At 42.2% G+C, this 22,779-nt stretch overlaps 1 protein-coding gene across 2 annotated transcripts in view; it reads left to right on the top strand.

The window, feature by feature from the left end:
- Positions 1-3,701, top strand: part of arhgef49 (Rho guanine nucleotide exchange factor 49) — a 153,369-nt gene extending 149,668 nt beyond the window's left edge. For both annotated transcript variants that reach the window (XM_072579936.1, XM_072579937.1), the window contains exon 7: positions 1,716-3,701. In XM_072579936.1, the coding sequence (XP_072436037.1) occupies positions 1,716-2,529 (814 nt within the window). In that variant the 3' untranslated portion in view covers positions 2,530-3,701. The remainder of the gene's footprint in view (positions 1-1,715) is intronic.
- Positions 3,702-22,779: the final 19,078 nt, after the last annotated feature.

The raw sequence follows: 22,779 nt of genomic DNA, 5'->3' as shown, positions 1-22,779 counted from the left end.
ATGTAGATGATGTCACCAACTGACGCCAGCTGTCTCTATGACATTGGCAGATGCAAATTGCTTAAGAAACAGTCTCGAGAAGTCTTCTAGTCAGTCTTCAAAAGGATAAGCAGTTTTCATATTCATTTCACAACAGAAATTAGAGACATGAGCTGAGCAGCTTGTTTTGTAACAGGCCTCTCTCATCTGAAATGTGAAGGCAAACTCCAAATCCAACAAAATACCGTTCAAAGACAAAAGTAGTAAAACCTAGTCAAATAAGTTTTTGTATACTGCATTCAAGTCTGGTCTCCCTGCTATAGGAAAGATGTTAAAATTGAAAGGATGCAGGAAAGATTTACAAGGATGTTGTCAGGGTTGGAGGATTTGAGCTGTTGGGAGAGGCTGAACAGGCTGGGGCTGTTTTCCCTGGAGCGTCAGAGGCTGAAGGTGATCTTCTAGAGGTTTATAAAATCATGAAGGGGATGGCTCAGGTGAATTGCCAAAGCATTTTTCTCAGGGTAGGGGAGCCCAAAACGAGAGGGGAAAGATTTAAAAGGGACCTAATGGGGACCTTTTTTTTAATGTAGAGGGTGGTGTGTGTATGGAATGAGCTGCCAGAGGAAGTGATGGAGGTGGTACAATTACAACATTTTAAAAGGCATCTGAATAGGCATGTGAATAGGAAGGATTTAGAGGGATATGGGCCAGATGCTGGAAAATGGGACTAGATTAGTTTAGGATATCCGGTCGTCATCAATGAGTTGGACCAAAGGGTCTGTTTCCGTGCTGTTCTCTCTGAAGTGAGTTCAAGCAACCAGGAATAGCAATTATGTGGAATCACTGCCAATATTTCTTATTATTATCCTTGAAAATAAATCCAGGTACCTTTGTAATCCTTCAAACTCAAGTCTAGAAAAACTTTCAGGTGGCAAGCCATCAGAGTAGTTGTTATGGTGGTCAGTATATTGAGTTCAGAGTGCAGAGCTGGAAAAGCACAGGAGGTCAGGCAGCATCCGAGGAACAGGAGAATCGATGTATCAGGCATAAGCCTGAAATCAGGAATGCTGCCTGGTCTTCATGTTAATGTGCTCCAGGTGGGACTTATGGATGCTGTGCTTTTCCAGCACCACACTCTAGACTCTGATCGCCAGCATCTGCAGTCCTCACTTTCTTCTATGTCAGTATATTGATTATGCAAGTTAGTGACTTGCAATACTAAGTCTGTAAGATGTAAGAGTTGAAGTAAGCTGTTCAATGAGATCAGATTTGATAATGTTCAATTCCACTTTCTTGCCCTTTCCCCAAAACCCTTGATTCCCTTACTGATTACACATCTGTATTTCTCAGCCTTGAATATAGCCAACCTTGATAACCTTGTGTGGTAAGATTCTCAACCCTCAGAGAAAAAAAATCCTCATCTCTGTCTTAAATGTCCGAATCTTTATTGTGAGGTCATGCCTTCTGGACCTAGACACAACCACAAGGAAAAGAAACCTTTCAGCATCTACCCTGTCAAGTTCCCTAAATAGTTTGCATTTTTCAATCAGGCCACTCACCTCTCATATTCCACTGAGTACAAACAAATCTTACCCAACCTTTCCTCATAAGAAAGTCCCTCCCACATCCAATACCAGGCTAGTGAAAACCTTCTCTGGACTGCCTCTTATGCCAGTCAATGATCTTGAAGCAATTTGCTCTCACCATTAACCAAGTATTCTTTGACTTACTTCCAGAATCTTCCTTGACGTGTCACAGAATGACAACACCGCCCTGCGCCGGATGAATCTGCGGTCATTCCTGATGGCTCCACTGCAACGGGTCACCAAGTACCCACTCCTCCTTAGTCGAATCAGTAACTCCACGCCAGAGTACCACCCAGACCACTGCAGTCTGCGGGAGGCAAAGAGCAGGGTGGAGTCCCACCTGGAGCACATCAACATGAAGACCAAGCAGGAGGCTGCCCCACCCTGGTCGCTGCGCTCCTTCCGCCGGGACAGCCGGCGTAACCGGGAGGTGGTCAACATTGAGATGAGGGAGATCGCCATCAAGGCTCTGGGCTGGCCGAGGGAGGATACCCGCTTCCCGATGGAGGGTGCGCTACAGTCCTCTCAGCCCAGCGATGGCCAGTGGGCCAAGAAGGGAAGCAGGTCACTCAAGTTCCAGACCCTTCATGTGCTCCTGATGGTCAACGTGGGCCGGGAGCCAGAGCCCAGCCAAGATGGCACAGTGGCTGGGAGCAGGTGGGATCCACCTGTGCGGGACGCTGCGCTGGTACTGATCAGGGACAAGAGCGGTGGCAAGTTCTCCCTATTCCGCCGCCCCATCCACCTCAGCCACTGCGTGGTGTCCTCGGACCCAGACTGTGATGACACGTTTGAGCTGCTGGACATCCGAAAGGAGGCATTCGTCTTCCGCGACACCGACAAGCACCGGACCCGGCACTGGTTCAGGCTGATCAAGCGCTACTCACAGGATCTGGGCTCCTGGCGTAAAAGACGTAATGCACTCCCTAACATCATGATTAATGCGACTTACAGCCGGTCCTGAGCCCCAGAGTGAAATGGAGTCCATCTTGCCAACCCCATTCCCTCCCCTCTCAAATAAAGCAACGTCATTACGGGAATGGATACTAAGTGGGACAGAAGCAGTCGGGGGAGAGGTGGGGTTTGGGAGCAACATATAAGGGAGGGCATAAATACCTGCCCTTCTGGATAGAGTTGCCAACGTCCAGGTTTCCCAGGGATTGAAGGTTAATCTCATCAACAATACTGTGCAGCAAGAGGGCAAAATAATTGGGGCATTAAGCCACGGGAACAATAATTTGGGACAAAACATTCAGAAATACCTGGGGAACTGCAGCTTAATTAATTGAAGACAGCATGATTAATTAACAAAAAATTGTGTTTAAGTAACTCACTGGTGTTTTTTTTTGATAAGGAAGGCAACGAAGTGGGCCAAGAAGGGAAGTGGGTCATCAAGTTGGGGGCAGCACGGTGGCTCAGTGGTTAGCACTACTGCCTCACTGCATCAGGAACATGGGTTCGATTCCAGTCTCGGGTGACTGTCTGTGTGGAGTTTGCACATTCTCCCCGTGTCTGCGTGGGTTTCCTTCAGCTGCTCTGGTTTCTTCTCATAATCCAAAGATATGCAGGTCAAGTGAATTGGCCATGCTAATTTGCCCATTGTGCTAGGTGAATTAGTCAGGGGTAAATATAGGGTAGGAGAATGGGTGGGTTACCTTTCGGAGGGTTGGTGTGGACTTGTTGGGCCAAATGGCCTGTTTCCTCACTGTCAGTCGTTTAAAGATCCAGACCCTGCACATGCTCCAAATGGTCAGCCTGAGTCCGGCCAAGATGTCTTGGTGGCCAGAGGTCAATGCTGCAGTGGTGCGTATAGACTTCTCCAAAATATTAGATACAGTGTCGTGTAACAGACCTAGCAGGAAGATTAGCGCTTATGCACTAAGAGGGACAGTAGCAACATGGATATGAAATTGGCCAAATGACATGAAACAGAGAGTAATGATTCATGGATGTTCTTTGGGCTGGATGAAGGTTTTGAGTGGACTTCCCCAAGGGTCAATGCTCCTGATATATCAATAACCTAGCTTTTGGAGTATGGGACACAGTTTCAAAGTTAACCAACAATACAGAACTTGTTAAGTATTGTGAATTGTAAATAAGGAAGTGTAGAACTTCAAAAAGGTGCATTCTGGATTAGTGGTGCTGGAAGAGCACAGCAGTTCAGGCAGCATCCAAGTAGCTTCAAAATCAACGTTTCGGGCAAAAGCCCTTCATCAGGAATAAAGGCAGTGAGCCTGAAGCGTGGAGAGATAAGCTAGAGGAGGGTGGGGGTGGGGAGAAAGTAGCATAGAGTACAATGGGTCTTTCTCCCCAACCCCACCCTCCTCTAGCTTATCTCTCCACGCTTCAGGCTCACTGCCTTTATTCCTGATGAAGGGCTTTTGCTCGAAACGTCGATTTCAAAGCTACTTGGATGCTGCTTGAACTGCTGTGCTCTTCCAGCACCACTAATCCAGAATCTGGTTTCCAGCATCTGCAGTCATTGTTTTTACCGAGTTCAAAAAGGTGCAGACAGGTTGGTGGAATGGGCAATGAAGTGGTAGATTAAGTTCAATTTGGAAAAGTATGAGGTGATTCATTTCAGTTAGAACAATGTAGAGACATGGGAATCTAAAACATAGGAACCTGGGGGTATATGTGTATAAGTCATTGAAGGTTAAGATCATGGTTAATAAAGCATAAGACATGTTTGGCCTTGTCAACAGGGGTATAGAGTGCAAAAAAAAGGAAACTATGTAAAGAACATAGAAGAAAAAAGAAAAAAGCTACAAGTGCGCAGCAGAGAATCAGGCTCTACCTTGCAGGTTGAAGTGACCTTTTTTTACAATGTTCAGCTTTCCAGCATCTGCAGTATTTTGTTTTTGTATTAAATCTGGGAGAAAACACTGGCTCGACCTCTGTTGGACTATTATGTCCAGTTCTGGGCACCACACTTCAGGAAGGATAAGAAGACACTAGAGAGAGTGCAGCAACGAATCATGAGAACAGTTTGAAAGATGAGAAACTTCAGTTATGAATATGGATTTGAGAAGTTAAGACTGTTTTTCTTGGAGAAGGTTGGAAGTGGACTTGATTGAGGTGTTCAAAATCATGAGAGATCCAAACAGTGTAGATCAGAATAAACTGTTTCCACTAGTATAAGGATCCAGAATTAGAGGGCACCCATTTTAGTAAATTAGTGGATATGAGCAGAAACAGTTTCACATGGAGGGTGATTAGGATCTGGAATGTGTATCCTGAGGGAGCCAGAAAATTATGGAATCATACATGTTATGGACCAGGCCAAAGCCCCTCAAAACATTTCAAGGAAGTAACCTGCACCCTAACTTTGTTAGTTGTTTTAAGCAGGTGTATAGTGGATATTCAGGGACTGATGCAGCTGACCCAACCACTACGTTTTAAACAAAACAGAATTTATTTGCAAGATTACTGAATGAAAGAACAGAATATATAATAACTTAACCCGTCCGAAAACCCAACAGATTATCCCAACTTAATGATGCTGTTCCAGATACTTGCAACAATCCTCATAAACACCCCTTGGCACAAAAGATAAAATCAAACACAGGGTCTTGCAGGAGAGAGAGAGATGGCAGAGAGATTCAGCATGGAACACCTTCTTCCATGGAGCTGTCTCTTGGACCAGCAGCCTCAAAACTGACTGACCTCTCAAACCAAACCAAACCAGAGTGAAGCTGAGCTGGGAGAACTGGCCACTCTCCTTTCATTGTGTAAGGGATTTTTTTTTAATTTGAAAGCCTTTTTTCCTGAGGCAGTATCTGTTAGCTATAATCAAATTGGCCCTAGAACCCTTCAAACCTGGACACCCCAGCACCTGTGTCTGTACAACCGTTCTGAAAAAAAACAAGGACAACATAACCTCGTGAAGGGAGAAGCATTATCACACCTCCCCCTTTTAAAAAACGAACCATCAATATCTAAGGATGCCTTCATTTTAAAACCCCTTATATTAAATTGTTAGTACACAACAATACCTATATACATTACATTGACAATAATCATGTAGGAGAAAGTGAGGACTGCAGATGCTGGAGTACCAGAGTTGATTCCTGAAGAAAGGCTTATGCCTGAAACGTCGATTCTCCTGCTCCTCGGATATTGCCTGGCCTGCTGTGTTTTTCCAGCACCACATTTTTTCAACTCTTGACAATAATCATGCAAACATACACCATTTTGTTCCAGTGTGTTTTACTCCTGCCATTGAACGCCTCCATTTCTCATTGAAGTCTCAACAACGCATCAGCAATCACATTTTCTCGTCCTGCCACATGCACGATTTTCAAATTGATTGGCTGTAACAACAAGCTCCATCTGAACAGTCTGGAATTTTTGTCCTTAAATTTCTCCATAAACTTCAGTGGTTTATGATCACTGTATATGATTGTCTCAGATACATTACTGGTCACATAAACATTGAAATGTTGTGACGCCAACACCAAGCTCAAAATCTCCTTCTCAATAGTCGAATATTTCTGCTGGTGAATGTTCAGCTTCCTGGAGAGGTACCCGATAGATCTTTCTATCTTCTCGTCATCTTCCTGCAAGAGCACAGCACCGACACCCACATCACTTGCATTGGTAGCCACCTTGAATGGCTTTGCGCTATTAGGTGTGGCTAACACTGGGGCAATAGTTTACACAGCTTTCAGGATGTCAATGCCTTCTGAGAGTTCGCTGTCCACTGAAACTTCTTACCTTTCTTTAGCAATTTGGTGGAGTAATCAGACTGCTAAAATTTGGTACGAATTTTCAATGAAATCCACGTAATCCCAGGAACCATACGACTGCTCTTTTCATTGATGATATGGGAAACTCACCAATTACCTTTGTTTTTGCATCCCGTGGGGCCATTTGTCTGTGTCCAATAACATGGCCCAGGAAAGTGAGTTGGGCTTTGGCAAGTTCACTTTTAACCAGGTTTATCACCATGCCTGCCTCCCAAAGTCGGTCAAATAATTCTGTTAAATGTTGCAAATGTTCCTTCCATTTGTGACTAAAATTCACCAGATCATCAATATAAATTATACAATTGCGTGATCTGTGAAATGTGGCTGGTGCATTTTTCATACCAAATGGCATGACTTTAAACTAATAAGTTAATTCAGCATTATGAAAACCAAAATCATCTTCGCTCTTTCGGACAAAGGTACCTGCCAGTATGCTCTGAGCAAGTCCAACTGAGAAACATAAGATACTCGTCCCACATTTCAACACAGTCCTCCAAACATGGAATCGGATATGCATCAGACTTTGTAACAGCATTGACTTTGCGATATCCACATTACCATTGGGTATCATCTGGTTTTGGCATCATGACTATGGGTGAGCTCCAGTCACTATAACTCACTTCAATAAGTCATCTTGGAGCATGCATTCAATCTCCTTCTGAACCTGTGCCAACTTTAGAGGGTTCTGCCTATAAGGATGTTACTTAATCGGAACAGCATCTCCAATATCTATAGCATGCATAGTTAGGTTAGTACTTCCCAGCTTATTTCCAAATATCCCCCCATGTGATAGTAATAACTCTTCCAGGTCTTTTCGATTTTCCTCTGGAAGGTAACTCAATAATTTATCCCAATTTTTGACAACACCTTTATTGTCCAATTTAACTTGTGGCATGTCTAATTCAAAATCCTCTTAACTTGGTTCTTCACTCTGTGTTGTAATCAATAACACAGACTTCTTTTGCTTTCCTTCCCTGTCAAAATTCCTTTTGAGCATATTCACATGACAAACTCTAATGAGATTTATTTCTGTCTGGAATCCTTATCAAATAGTTCACCTCACTCAATTTCCTTTCAACTTGATAATGTGAAGACATGGCAGTGAACCCACCTGTTAATTAAACCAAACACCCAGAAGAGCTCACCTCACCTCATAATTGTTAAAATAAGAGTGATAGAGACCTCCCAAATTCCACTTTTAAAAGAAATTAATATAAATTTATTCTTGAACTCTAAAAGTGAACATTAAGCAACAATTATTGACAACTCTAAACCCCCTTTCTCTTAACTGCTTATCACCTGCCTCCAACTCTATAACAATATTCTGTTCCAATAAAACACTAATTAAAATTACATCAACTTAATTTCTAAACCATTTAGCAGCGGCTGTCATTTCAGTATCTGTCTTTTTCTGGCTGAAAACCTCCCTGGATCGTCTTCTTTCTTTTTACTGAGAAGATGTTTCATATTAAAAGGTACCTTTGATAGAGATTGTTTCCTAATCTCTTGGGTCCCTTTTGATAGCAGTTGCTCTGTCTGATTTTCAAACTGCCAGCCAATTTTATATCTCCAACATCGGATTGTCTGATTGGTTCGATGTTGACAAAACAATAAATTTCAACTCGATTGGGTTTGGGGATAATTTAAACTCATTGGTTAAATTCAAATAGTTGTCAAAACAGCAACCAACTCAAAAGGTTCCTCAAATGCAGGAATAAATATTAACGGTGCGGGTTTTATTACTAGTTGTGGTTTTCCAATTACCTGATATGTATGATATGTCTGGCAAAATTCAACTACATCCTTGTGAAGTCCAGGCCAGTAAAAAAATGTATTTGTATTTTAGCTTGGGTTTTTCTTACCCCTAAATGACCTGGTAGTTCATGCACCACTCACAACATGTCCTTTCTGTAACCCTCTGGCAATACGACTTGATGAGCCTCTTCCCATTTCTCATCTCCCTGAATATACAATGGTCTCCATTTCCTCATTAAGGCATCATTTTTAAGATAGTAGCATTTTCAGGGATACATTCGGATTCTTTTTCCATGTATGCCTTTTGATACAATTGCTTTAAATTTTCATCTTCAGTTAATTTATTTGAGCTAATGATGTCTGCTTTGTCATCTACCTGCTTCTGGTTTGTTCAACCATCTGATCAAATAGGGTCTCTGCTAATTCCACGTCAACTTTCTTATCTATACTTTTTGATCGCTCTGATTTCAAATGGTGACTATGTAACCTTGTTATCACACACAGTCGGGAAAAATCCCAGGATATGAGTCCTGCAATAGATCAGTTGCCTGAGTTTCCACTGGCTTTTCAACCACAGTAGGCAGCACTCCTACCTGTGAACCAGCTATATCGTTAGCAAGGACAAATTGTATTTCTGGAGCAGACAGTTTGTCCAGTACTCATACCACGACTCCTCCACTCTTCACTGGACAATCTACATAATTGGTGCTTCTTATCTCACTGTGAATTCCCATTACTAGCAACCTTTTCAAGAAAATTGTTCTTCAGAGGTACATATTCTTCATTTTTCAACATCAAAGATTGAGAGGATCCTGTATCACTTAATATTGTAACCTCCTTACCTGCTGCTCCTGGCCTATGCGAGTAAACATTACCTTCACAGGTATATGGTTTAAGAAGATCTGGAACCTCCTTAACCAAACCTCTGACCAGCTTGTACATTCTGGTGCAGCTTTCAAGTCTCCACTAAGCTTTCCATTACCACTCCAATAACATTCACTGGCTTATTCTGTTTTCCTACATCTGGCATCCTAGTGCTTTTCCTTACCCACCAACACTGTGATTTCATGTGGCCTACTTTATTGCAATGAAACACCAGAGCTTTTTAACTTCTCTTTCCCCTTCAAGGGTTTCATTTTTACTCTGTGGTAAATTAACATTATGATTTTCACCAAGATCTACCCTTTCCATGCGAAGATTTCTCTTTTACTCGATTTCTAACCCTCATGGATTGAAATTGATTTTGGAAGCCAAACTTTGATTTACGGACCAGTTCATAATTGTCAATCATTCCATCTGCTAAACTTACCATTTTAACTCTCTGCTCTTCCACGTGAATTCTCAGTACACCAGGAAGTGAATCTTTGAACTCCTCCAAAATAATTGTCTCTCTCAGAGCACCATAGGTTTGCTCTATTTTTAATGCCTTTATCCATCTATCCAAATTACTTTGTTAGGTCCTTTTAAACTTAGTGTAGATTTGACAAGGTCCCTCCTTCGATTCCTGAAACATTCTCTGTAGGTTTTTGGTACAAGCACATATGCACTTAAGATGGCTTTCCTCACCTCCTCATACTGCCCACATACAAATACCTCACTAACTCCACCTACAAGTTTTGTTTGGATCAACAAAACCCACATGATCACTGGCCACTGCACTTGTTTAGCCACCTTTTCAAATGAGATGAAAATGGCTTCCACATCCTTCTCCATCAAAGTTAGGCAACGTTTGAATATATTTCAACATCCTCACCAGGCCTTTGGCTACCATGGGTTTGCTCATCCTCACTCTCTTCCTCACTTCAGCTTTCATCTCCATCCTTTTAAGCTGAGTTTCCTGGCTAGGTGCCAATTTCTGAAGATCAAACTTCCTCGCTTTCTTCCTTTCCTTTCTTTCTCCTTTTCTTTCTCTTCTCTTTTTCTTTCTCTTCTTCTGCTCAAGCGATTCGTTCATTTTCTCTTCCCTCTGCTTTTAATCCTAATTCGAACAATTTAATTTCTTTTTCCCTTTTCTTTTATTTCTAACTCAAGCTGCTTCATTTTCAATTGAACTTTAGCATCTCTAAAGATTCTGATGGTTTTACTTATCTTTTGTAAAACCCCCAAAGTCACTTCCTCCACCCCCAGAACATCCTTAGTGACTGAAAGAGCCATTGCTCTCCCAACCACTGTTTAAACCAACCAAACTCAACACTCAGAACAAAAGACACTAACACCTACCACTCGCTGCCTTTGAGTCCAACCACCCTAATCCCAAATCAGAACTATATAACAAATACTGGACGAGCCCCTCATCTGTTATGGACCAGGCCAGACCCCCCCAAAACATTTCTAGAAAGTGTCCCAGACCCTAACTTTGCTCGTTGTTTTAAGCAGGTGCAGAGTGGATATTTCAGGAGTGATGCAGCTGGCCCAACCACAGCACCAGTGTTTTTTTAAAATTTGGTAGCCTTTTGCCTGAGGCAGTATCTGTTAGCTATAATCAAATTGACCTAAAAACCTTCAACCCTGGACACCATGGAACTGGTGTCTTTACAATCTCTCTGAAAAAAGAAACAAGGAGAACATAACCTTGTTAAAGGAGAAGCATCATCACATACAGTATAGAAGAGGCATCTCGGTCCATTGAGTTTGTACTGTCAAAATAATGGAGGCAGGTTCAGTTAAGGCTTTCAAAGGGGAACTGAGTTGTGGTCTGAAGAGGGAGAATGTGCAAGGCTATAGGAAGAAAGCAAGAGAAAGGCACTTCATGAATTGTGCCTCAGAGGGCCAGAACTGACACAAATGACCTCTTTCTATGCCACTACTATTCTATGATTCTGCAAACAAAATCTCCTCAAACAAATGATCTTGTTTATAAAAATATTGGAAACAAAAACAAAAAAGACTCAAGTAACTGTCAAGAGCCGTGTCCCCTTTAAACTGTATGTGCACAGTCTGCCCACACAGTGTTGCCTTTAAGACACGTATAACAACATTTAAAAGATCCATGCATTTAAATAGTACACACACAGCAACCAAATATTAGATTAGATTCCCTACAGTATGGAAACAGGACCTTTGGCACAACAAGCCCACAGCAACCCTCCGAAGAATAACCCACCGAGACCCATTCCCCTACCCTATATTTACCCCTGACTAATGCACCTAACACTATGGACAGTTTAGCATGGACTGTGGGAAGAAATCAGAGCACCCAGAGGAAACCCACAGACACAGGGAGAATGTGCAAACTCCACATGGACTGTCAAGTGAGGTTGGAATTGAACCTGGGTCCCTGGTGCTGTGAGGCAGCAGTGCTAACCACTGGGCCACCCCTATTAGAAGGGATATTGGTCAAAGGTTATTCAATCAGGCAATGAGGAGTTCATTAGCTTGTAACTTGATGACAGAATGGCTTAGCCTCCATGATGTATTTAACAACCAACAGCAAAAGGGTTGAGATGGGGAAGTTAAAGGTAGGAGATCAAACCTCCAACAATACATCAAACCACCCTTGGCCACCCAATCTCTGAGACTGGCCAACCTTTTCCTCTGGACTGAATGGTGATGGTGGTACAACACAGAATAGAGCTGAGTGAGGCTCTTACATGGGGACAACTCAGTGAGGCTGGGGAGGTTGGGAGGATCTGCTTCACTGATGCCGAATTGAAAACCTCTCAACTCTTGCCCTCAGACAGAACACAAACTTTTGCCAAGCTTCTTGAGTCACTGGAGTTTTTGATAGTAATGGTCAGTTGCAATTCTAGGATAGTGACCAGCAATGGTAGACACACTCCATATGTTTGATGGGAAACTAGGAAAGTCATCATATTCTCATGATATTGCTGTTAATTAATTTGGTGGTCACTCTGTTATAGGAAGGATATCATTAAGTTCAGAAAAGATTTACTAGGATGTTGAGAGTGGAAGGTTTGTAGTAAAAGGAGACTTGTTTCCCTGAAGCATTGGAAGTTGAGGGGTGACCTTATAGAGGTTTATAAAATCATTAGGGGCATGGATAAGATGGATGGCGGATGTCAGATGTCTTTTCGCGAGAGGGGAGATTTCAAGACGAGAAGGCATATTTTTAAGGTGAGAGGAGAAAGGTTTAGAAAAGACATGACAGGCAGCTTATTACACAGAGTGGTTTGTGTAAGGAATGAACTTCCAGAGGAAGTGGTGGATGTGGGTTACGTTTAAAAGACATTTGGATAAGTACATGAATAATAAAGGTTTTGAAGGATATGGGCCAAGTTCAGGTAGATGGGACTAGTTTAGTTTGGGATTATGGTCAGCATGCACTGGTTGGACCGAAGTCTGTTCCCGTGCTGCATGACTCTATGGCAGGTTATGGTCATTTTGGGAAGGACCTGCAGGTGGGAATGGGTTACCAAGACTCTAGTTGCATATTCCTGGAGGGATGGGGGTGGGGGTAGGGGTAGGGAAGGAGGGTGCATTGCATCGCATGACCTCCAATTGTCAACCCCCACACTTCCCAATATACTATCTCCAATATTATTGTGATGAATAAACAAATGTCTTCTGAAATATTGAAAGGAAAAATGTTCTTATATGACTCATCCACCACCGGTTTTGCCCACAGTAGTGTCCTGGAGATTAATCTCTGACATCTGGACGAATCCTGGAGAGTTGGCAACACCACTGAAGTGCTGGTATGGGGAGAAAAATGAGCATTTGTGTGTTTAAAAATACAAACATTTCACACGTCCCTCTTACATGTCAGAAGTGCGTGGATATAAATTTGAGCCTGAGACATATCAGGTTACTACCTCCAATAAAAGCACAGTGCAGTATTGAATACACTTTCCTGTCTTCACATTGGTCTACCCACCAGGAAAGTTGACTGTGCACAATTATGTTCTGTGTATTAGTCTAGTTCATGATACATTCTCTGTTGGTATCTCTCCTCCAGGAGTGTCCACTCTGGTTGATCTTTGACTGAACCCAACAGTTTAGGCACATCAATGTCACAGTATTTGATGCTTATTTAACATTGTTCAATATTTCTATCCAGAGGCGGAACTGGTTTCTGTCAGTCTGTTTATTCGTTCCAAGTATTTATTTATTTTTTGACGGGCTCCACTTTATGTCCAAAGCAAGTACAGAGAATGCTGGAGAAAGTCGGCTGGCCTGGCAGCATCCATGGGGCGAGAGAAACGAGGGTCCGAAACTGAAAGGTGTTGGGAAATTTGAGAGAGGCAGAGGGTCAGTTAAAATGGTGAAGAAGGTCACCAACACTTCTTCAGAACTGTTCTGCATGTCTGTCATGTCGTACCCAGACCGGTCTCACTGGTGGTTGGTATGAGCTTGTGTTCTTGGGGTCCTACTGGCAGCCCTTAGACGCCTTCTCCAGGCCTCAGGAGGCCTCTCGAATAAATAACATAGCTCTTCCTAAGGTTAATGTGGGAGGTCAGGTGAGACTGGGCTCGCACGCCAGTGGCGCGAGCGACCGGAGTCCATTGGGTTCTCTCTTCGGCAGGATCTTTAAAACCACCATCTTGGATTTCCATCTGCCCCTTCTCCCTGCCACATTTGGGGGGGAAGGCTGAACGTGGAACCAGATTCGAGACTAAAACCCTCCAATTTGGAGACAGGTCTTGGCTTATCGGTCATCAAAAAACAGTCCCATTCTGGCCTCACTCCTCCCGCAACCACTGTTGGGCTGAATGGTCTCCATCTGTGCTGTAACAATTCTGTGATTCTGCTGCTTCCCTCCCTTTACCAACTGCCCCATTAAGGATAACATTTGAAAATCCATTTGTTTTTGAGGGGGCAGTTGAAAGTTGGTGGGTGGGCAACGGGGTAATTGGACCAATGGGTGATCTGGCCAGGTTCTTTAAAGTGGTATATAAAAGAAGCAAAGGTGATGTGAGAGGATAAACCATTTTCACTTGGCTAGTTGTTTTGGAATGCACTACCTGGAAATCTGACGGCACTAGGTTTAATTGAGACATTCCTGAGAGTACTGGATGATTATTTGTATAGAAAGTGCATGGGGGATATAGAGAAAAGGCAGGAGATTTGGCACCAGGTAAGAGAGCAGCAGACACGATGGGCCGAATAGGTCCTTTCTACGCCGTAACATGCCTGTGATTTTGTTGCTTCCCACTCCCCAAACGACCCATAGACCCGGAAATGTTTTGGAACCACTGCTTTAATGCTGTGTAGATGTCACACTGTAGAATGTTCCAGGGGATAACAAAATAGTAACAAAAGCGGTAATACATGGAAAATGAATAGTACTCGTACAGAAAATACTAGTCATTTGCAAGTTTTTCTTCTGGAATCCTACTTTGCAACAAATGGACAACAATTGAGATGGGGGTTGGATTGGGGGTGGGGGTGGAAAGAAGGAAAAAACAGACCCATTTTGATCCAGAATCTGAAATGTACAAGCTATTGCAACTTTCCTCTGAATGATGTCAGCCTGTTTATGTGTGGTTAATATTTATGAATTTCAAGCACTGTCCAGGGGTTCTTATGGCACCTTGATAGGATCTGTACCTCTGGACCAGAGGAGGCCTGGGTTTAAGTCCCACCTGTTGCAGAGGTGTGTAATAACAGCTCCCAGGTTGGTTCAAAAGTATCGAAAAGCACAGCACACGTTAAAACCTTTACTCCAGACCCCACACTGCAGTGAGCAGATCAGCCACAGGGTGTTGTATATATAAAAGTGTCACATTTCTCAGCAATATAGAGGTCTGCTACCTCACCTGAGTTGGGTTAAAAACAGCAATAAACAGAAACTGGTGCTGCAGCGGGTTATCACTCACCGGGATCTGAGTTAACAGGAAGACAGTCTCCTGACTTGCATTCCTTAGTATTAACAGTTCTCCACTTGGCGAGCACAAAATTTCACGAGAAAACCTAATTCACAGTAGAGAGGCCAGTGTAAACATGTCACACTGTCATTAGTCTCGATAGTGTGGTGCTGGAAAAGCACAGCAGGTCAGGCAGCATCCGAGGAGCAGGGGAATCGACATTCCTGAATGAAGGGCTTTTGCCCAAAACGTCGACTCTCCTGCTCCACGGATGCTGCCTGACCTGCTGTGTTTTTCCAGCACCACACTCTCGACTCTAATCTCCAACATCTGCAGTCCTCACTTTCGCCACAGTCATTAGTCCCTCATCAAATGAAGGCTCAATAGTGCTGCTGTTGGTAGCAAATTATACTACAGTGTGAGATGTTTACAAGAAGAGTTTATAACTAAACCATAAGAATCAATTGGAGTCTAATGACCTGAAATGTTATATTCCTCAACCCTTGGATGCTACTGAACAGTGCCTTTAATGGACTAAGATGACCCAAGATGTTTCAGCATTTTCTGTTATTACTGCATCATAAATGTGGGTTTATAATGGAAATTTCTGATAAAAGGCACACTTTGTCAAAGCTTTTCATCTTGTTCTTCGGACAATTCTCAAGAAATGTGGATGGGAAGAGAAGCCAAAATTTATATTATGTGAAAAGAGAATGCTGACTGTTTGGCAATACCATGCTTGTTCTCCATGGTAATGCTTCCATTGATCAGCACCCCTCTGCCAACCAATCAGAACTCTGCTCTCACTCTGTAAAAATGAAGTCTTGCAAATTGTCCAGATGAGTGCAAGACAAAATGTCTCAATAAAATGTGTCTTTTTGTGACAATACTAAGGCTCTGTACGATGAAACAATTATTTGTATAGTGGAAATGTTAAAGGAAGACTTTGAAAAGGAGTACAAAATTGTCTCTGTGCATTACAAGAGGAACCACAATTAGTTATGTGCAATATTAGCATCAGAAATTTTTGCATTTATATCGCACTTTCCATGACCAGCATATATTGCAAAAGCTTTACGTTCAATGTTGTATGTTTGAAGTGTAATCACGTTGCAGCATCAGAGATGTGGCAAGGGAGGCAGTGATGTCATGGTAATATCATTGGACTAATAATCCAGAACCCCAGGTTGATAATCGGGGTCACTCCCACCATGGCAGATTGTGAAACTTGCATCAATAAAAATCTGCAACAACAATGCTAGCCTAATGGTGGTCTGATTGTCAAAAGTACCTTCTAGCTCATTAATGCCCATTTAGGAAGATCTGGTCTGCTCTATATGTGACTCTAGACCCACAACAACGTGGTTAACTCTTAACTGCCCTGTGGGGAATTACGGCTGAACAATAAATGCTTGACTCTCCAGCAACACTCGCATCCTGTAATGAAATGTAAAGAAGCTCTATAACAGTACTGTAACAATGATCTTGAAATATTTAATTTTGTGATGTTAATTGAAGATAAATATTGGCCAGGATGCCAGGGAGTTTTGATATAGTACCCTGGCAGCCAGATGAATGTCGGTTTAATAGCTGATCCAAACATCTGTATTTCCAACTGTACAACACTCTCTCAGTTCTGCACTAGAGTGTCAGCATTGATTTTTTGTGCTGAAATCCAGGATTGGGATTTGAATCCAAAAACCTCCGAGAGCTGAGAATGCTGTCAACAAGATTTCACAATTTTAGTGCACAAAGCAGCATGTACATGAGAATACTTCCCATTCTGTTCTCTTTGGTCTTTAATGGGATGTGGGTGGTGCTGTTGTACTTGTTGCCCATCCTGAATTGCTATTGAACTGAATGGTTTGCCTCACAGATTTATGACTTGAATTTAAATTCCACTGTCTGTCCAAGTAGGATCTGTACATCAGAGTTTACAGAATTTATCAGACATTACTGGAACTCAGTTGATTTCTGCCCTGTATAATCTTGAACAGTTCAATTGATTCTGGAAAATCTTGAAGTGTGACTATAAATCACATATTTCCTTCACTGCCGGTGACTTTGAATTATTGAATTGCTTGGAACTCAAAAATGTTCAGGAGAGATGTTAGCACTTCTACACACAGAGAGTTTTGGAACACGTTTCCACAAATGGCAGTTGATATTACATCAGTTGTTAATTTTAAGTTTGAGATTCATACATGTTTGTTAAGCAAAGGTATTAAAGAATCTGAGCCAAAGGCTGGTATATAGAGTAAACCCACAAATAGCCATGATTTCAGTTAATGGCAGAATAGGGTCAAGGGGCTGAATGACTTACTACTGTTCTTGTGTTCCTATAATAAATGTTATCCTCATCATCAGGTAATCACTGCATTTAAGTTGGACAAATCAGGCATCCCAACCATACTACCTCATTAGTTAAGGAACAAAATCTTAAAAACCAAACTCTACCATTCCCATGTTGATATCTAAATTTCTATGGTTGGATTCTGATGCAGGTGGCTTTCTTGATAATTCTGGAAGACATTCATTGTCTTGTCTTGCTGCTCAGTTGGTCCAGTGTCTGACTGGTATAGTAATGTGGGCGGCACGGTGGTTAGCACTGCTGCCTCACAGCGCCGGAGACCCGGGTTCAATTCCCGCCTCAGGAGTTTGCACTTTCTCCCCATGTCTGCGTGGGTTTCCTCCAGGTGCTCTGGTTTCCTCCCACAGTCCAAAGATGTGCAGGTCAGGTGAATTGGCCATGCTAAATTGCCCGTAGTGTTAGGCAAGGGGTAGATGTAGATGTAGGGGTATGGGTGGGTTACGCTTCGGCGGGGGGGGGGGGGGGAATTGTTGGGCCGAAGGGCCTGTTTCCACACTGTAAGTAATCTAATCTAATCCATTACTATACTTGGTGAGAGTGTCCAAACCAAACTACTGAGAAATTCACATACCCAGATTCTCTCAACTAAAACTAAGAAATGCAGGTAATGGAAATCTGAATCAAAAGCAGAAATTTCTGGAAAAGCCCAGCCGGTCCAATACTTATCCCTCAACCAACATTAATAGTACAACTCTGAGGGGAGTACAGGGGCAGAGGGACCTCAGAATGTAAGTGCGTAATTCTATGAAGGTAGCCAGACAAGTTGAAACAGATTTTTGAGTTTATAAATAGAGGCATAGATTATGAAAGCAAGGAAGTGAAACTGTAACTTGACAACTGGCCGACCACATCTGGAATATTGTGTTCAGTTCTAGACACCTTATTTAAGGAAGAATGTTAAAGCCTGGAGGAACTGCAAAGGAGATTTACTAGAATGATATCTAGAATTCATTTACTAGAATGAATGGGTTGGTGATGTCATTTCTTGTGGTGATGTCATTTCCTATGGTAATGTAATTTCCTGTTCTTTCTTTCAGAAAAAGAGCAGGAAATGACATCACCAACCCAAACACATAAATAGAAAGCAGGAATCATCAGCAGTGCTTTGCCCGGAGGCCCACTGAAGATGTTACCCAGCATGGTGACAAAACGTCTGAAAATGAACCTTCTAGCTCAGCAAGCAAACCTACATCCAGAACCTCAACCTGAGCAACATATCTTCTCAAAACTCGCTAATGAGGTTCTTTGCTGAACATTAATATTCATCAAAAGCCTCATTAACTGATTTATGCACATTGAGCCAAGCAAAGCTAAATTGGAATGTTAGGTGATTTTCAAAAATTAAGTATTTTGATATCTAATTTGCACATTAGAAACTTAGAAATCTGGCTACTGGGATGTTTTCCTATCTTCCTGGTGGTAGAAATTGAATAAAGATTCGTGCACCTTGTGTCTCACACCTGTACACACACACACACACACACCATGGGTGCTGGGGGAAAAATAAGCACTACCGCAGTTAGGCGATAGTGTGGGGGTTAAAATTAAAAAAAAGAAAAAAAAAGAACAGGAGTGTTCCTCTCCCTTGTAAAATTGCTGTCTCTTTTGTACAGCTGTAAATGTTTTTTTTGTAAAAAAAAGAGTCCCCCTCCAATTCTATGAAAAAATAGAAACTTAGAAATCTGGCCACTCGGGTGTTTTCCTATCTTCCTGGTGGTAGAAATTGAATAAAGATTCGTGCACCTTGTGTCTCACACCTGCACACACACACACACACACACCATGGGTGCTGGGGAAAAAATAAGCACTACCGCAATTAGGTGGTAGTGTGGGGGTTTAAAACATAAAAAAAGAACAGGAGTGTCAGAGGGTCATTTAAAAAAAAAATAAACAGGAGTGTCAGAGGTTCTGTTCACTCTGAGAGCTGGCTCTGAGGGAGCTGGATCAGTGTGTGCGTGTTCAAGGACTCTCCTCCTTGAAGGTGTCAGAGGGGAAGGGGACTGTCTCTGAACCAGCTGCCCCACAAAAAAAACTTCGAAATAATTTATTTACAAAATATGTCGTGGGATAGACCGGAGTCATGAATTGGATGCAAATACAGCATTAATGTTGTGAAGTATTGTCAGAAAGCCTTCTGTCAATATTGTATTATACAGAAGCTTGAGGAGGCTGTTGCTCCTTGTTGCTTTCTCTGCTACAGGTCAGCGAATCTGAGTCAACATTTCAACCAAGCAGCATCTTGCTGTCCTCTGGCATACGTTAGTGTGATTGCTTGAAATTTGGCATTCTCGCATTTGTCTTGCTAAGTGCAAGACAAAAACCTTAGGCAAACTGTATCTCTTTTCTACAGTAAGCAGGAGTGTAGATATTGGAAAAGTTGATGACCTGAGTCATCTGGCCTTAGTAGACCAAATATCTTTATTAGAAGTTCCTTTTAAACACTTAGTGTGAGAACTTCTAATTTCTTTTTTGCACAGCCACACACACTTGAGTCTCCTTCACCAAATCTAGTCAAGGCCAGATAACTCAGAAAAAACAAAGTTAGTGAAATATTCACAATTATAATGAACTTTGCACCTCAGTAAGTAAAAATAGTTTACAACAGAATTTTATTTGAAATTTTACGCTGTTCCCTTTTCCAACAATCTCTATATAGACATTTAATACTTTATTCTAAATGTTTTAAGGAGCTGCACAGAACATCGAGTCTGACTACTACTCAAATGGTGGCTGTTCTTTGTCTTAAATCTATCTACCTGCCTTGGTTCAGTAGTTACATTGTTTTATTACTAATGAAGTACTTTTGAAGTGTAGTGACTGTTGCAGTGTAGGAAGTGTGGCAACCAGTTCGTGTAACGTGATCTACCTCAAGCAACAATACGATAATCAACTTTTCCTCTACGTGCAGCTGCTCAGATGGTCTGTGCGTACCATTCAATGCGTCAATACCATTCACGGCATGGACTTCCAGTTCCTGAATTAACAGCTGCGCACAGAGCTCTGGAGGCTCATGCAGAAGGAAACAAAATTAGTGGGAATGCTGATGATAATGACCAGATAATTCTGTTTTCAGTGATGGGGTTTCAGGGACACTTCTCAGCCTTGACAAAGCAGAAGACTCTACTGCTGTCAGAATACTGCCATGAGTACCTTTACAACTGTCCCAAGGGTTAGACGGTGAGTTGGTTTAATATTTCATCTGAAAGCATGAATTGGTAGCTTACATTTTGCACTCAGGTCCTTGGTGTCATACTCGAATCCACGATCGTCTGACACAGAGGTGACAGTGTTTACCATTGAGCCCAGCTAATCTCAAAACTGTTGAATGAACACGGTTGCAAAATTATCCCAGAAAAAATAAAACTCAAGTTATTAGAAACAGTATACTGTTTCCCATGAGACAGTTCCTAAGTACTGTCAAATACTTCTTTACAAATTATTTAAAAAGGTACAGGAGGAGGCCATTCAGCTGTTTGTACCCATTCTGCCATTCAGTGAAACCCTGGCTGTTCTCTATCTTAACTCCACTGACCCACCTTGGTTCTGTGCCATATGGTTTTCATTCCAACTTTCAAGCTCCTTTCTTTAAAATTTAAGCTATTTTTCTAATCAACCTGTTCAGAGATATTATTACATACCTTTGGACTACAAGATGACCCCTATCCAATGTGGTAAACGGGATACATTCTTAAAATAGAGCAAAAAAGACAAAACAGCCACTTGACCGGCAGCACATCCAACACCTTCAACGATCACTTCTTCCACCACAGAGACACAGGATACACTTCAACAACACCCCTTACACAGCAGCTTCCAAGCCAGTGATCTCCACCACCACTGTTACATTGGAACACCACCACTTGCAAGTTATCGCCAAGTATTCTGACTTGGAAATATATCACCATTCCTTCGCTGTCACTTGGTCAAAATCCTGGAACTCTTTCCTTATCAGAGCTTAAAAATGTGTTGCTGGAAAAGCGCAGCAGGTCAGGCAGCATCAAAGGAGGAGAATCGACATTTTGGACATAAGCCCTTCTTCAGGAAACCCTCACCTTTCTTCCAGATCAAGAGGAGCTAGGCAGGGCTTGTAGTAGAGATGATAGTGTTTCTACCACAGGTCCAGAAGGCCTGGGCTCAAGAACCACCTGCTCCAGAGATGTGCCATCATACATCGAGATAGGTTGATTTTGTTTTTGGAAAAACCATCTAAACAGCTGATATCATCTGAAAAGCCTGTTTATTTGTTACAATTCTGAACTATAGTGTACTCTGAATCATAGGGCTCTTGCAGGACAGGAGGTTATTCAGCCCATTTTATCTGAGCTAGCCTTTTGAAAGCACTCTCTGTTTACACTGATTTCCTACTTTTTTCCATTAGAAGTATTTATGCAATTTCTTTTTAAAGTTATACTGAATCTGCTTCCCCCACCTTTTCAGGCAATGTATACATGATCATAACTCTGCATATTCCTCATGGACCCTTCGGTTCTCTTGCCAGTGATCTCAATTTTGTGTCCTCTGTCGGTGGAAACAGTTTCTCTTTATTTATTGTCACAGTCTTTCCTGATATTAAATGTTTCTCCTGAATTGCCATCTTAATCTTCTCTGCTCTAAGGGCAGTAACCCCAACTTCTGCACATAACTGAGGGCTCCCTTGACCACTTGAATGATCCATTTTCCAAAAGCACACACAAAAGATGGCAGTCTGAGACAGTGTGCAGGAGAGGAGCCAAGAAAGTAAGGAGACAAGAGTCAAAAGAGGGAAATGTGGAAATATAATCAATTGTAAACATGTTAATAAGCTGGCATTCTAGATTGTGGGAGGACAGAGCCCTCTGGTGGAAAATTATTTCAGTTCCAGTTACTGCGGTCACAATGTAATCAAAGCCAGCCAACCCCATCTTGTTACATAGAGGGAAAGAGATGTAAAGCACGGAAACAGACACTTCGGTCCAACTTGTCAATCCCAACCAGACATCCCAAATTAATCCAGTCCTATTTACCAGCATTTGGCCCATCTCCTGCTAAACCCTTTCTATTCATATACCCATCCAGATGCCTTTTAAGTGTTGGAATTGTACCAGCCTCCACCACTTCCACTGACAGCTCATTCTGTACGTGCACCATCCTCTGTATGAGAAAGTTACCCCTTAGGTCCCTTTTAATTCTTTCTCCTCTCACCTTAAACCTAAGCCCTCCAGTTTTGGACTCCGCAACCCTGGGGAAATGACTTTGGCTATTCCCCGTATCCATGCCCTTCATGATTTTATAAGCTTTTATTGTGCTTTTGGGGTGGACAAATACAGTCTGTTCTGATATAACATGATAGTCCCATTCCTGTGCTATCCCGCGTTATAAGAAAATTGTACATTAGCATCACCATTTAAACCGATGTGGCCGGAATCGCATTCTAGCCAGTACAGGTAAGGAATGTTCACATTCTACAAATAACGGTCAAAATTCTTCAATCGTGCCATGCCCTTTAACTTGCTTGTCGATAATTAATCGATCTCAGGCTTTACTGCTCTCAAGGGAAGAAAATTCTACAAACAACATTCCAGAAACTTTCTCTTCAC

This window comes from Chiloscyllium punctatum, chromosome 10 (assembly GCF_047496795.1).
Source record: "Chiloscyllium punctatum isolate Juve2018m chromosome 10, sChiPun1.3, whole genome shotgun sequence".
Taxonomy (NCBI): Eukaryota; Metazoa; Chordata; class Chondrichthyes; order Orectolobiformes; family Hemiscylliidae; genus Chiloscyllium; species Chiloscyllium punctatum.
Note: the sequence above shows the minus strand (reverse complement) of the source record. Positions and strands in the feature narration are given on the sequence as shown.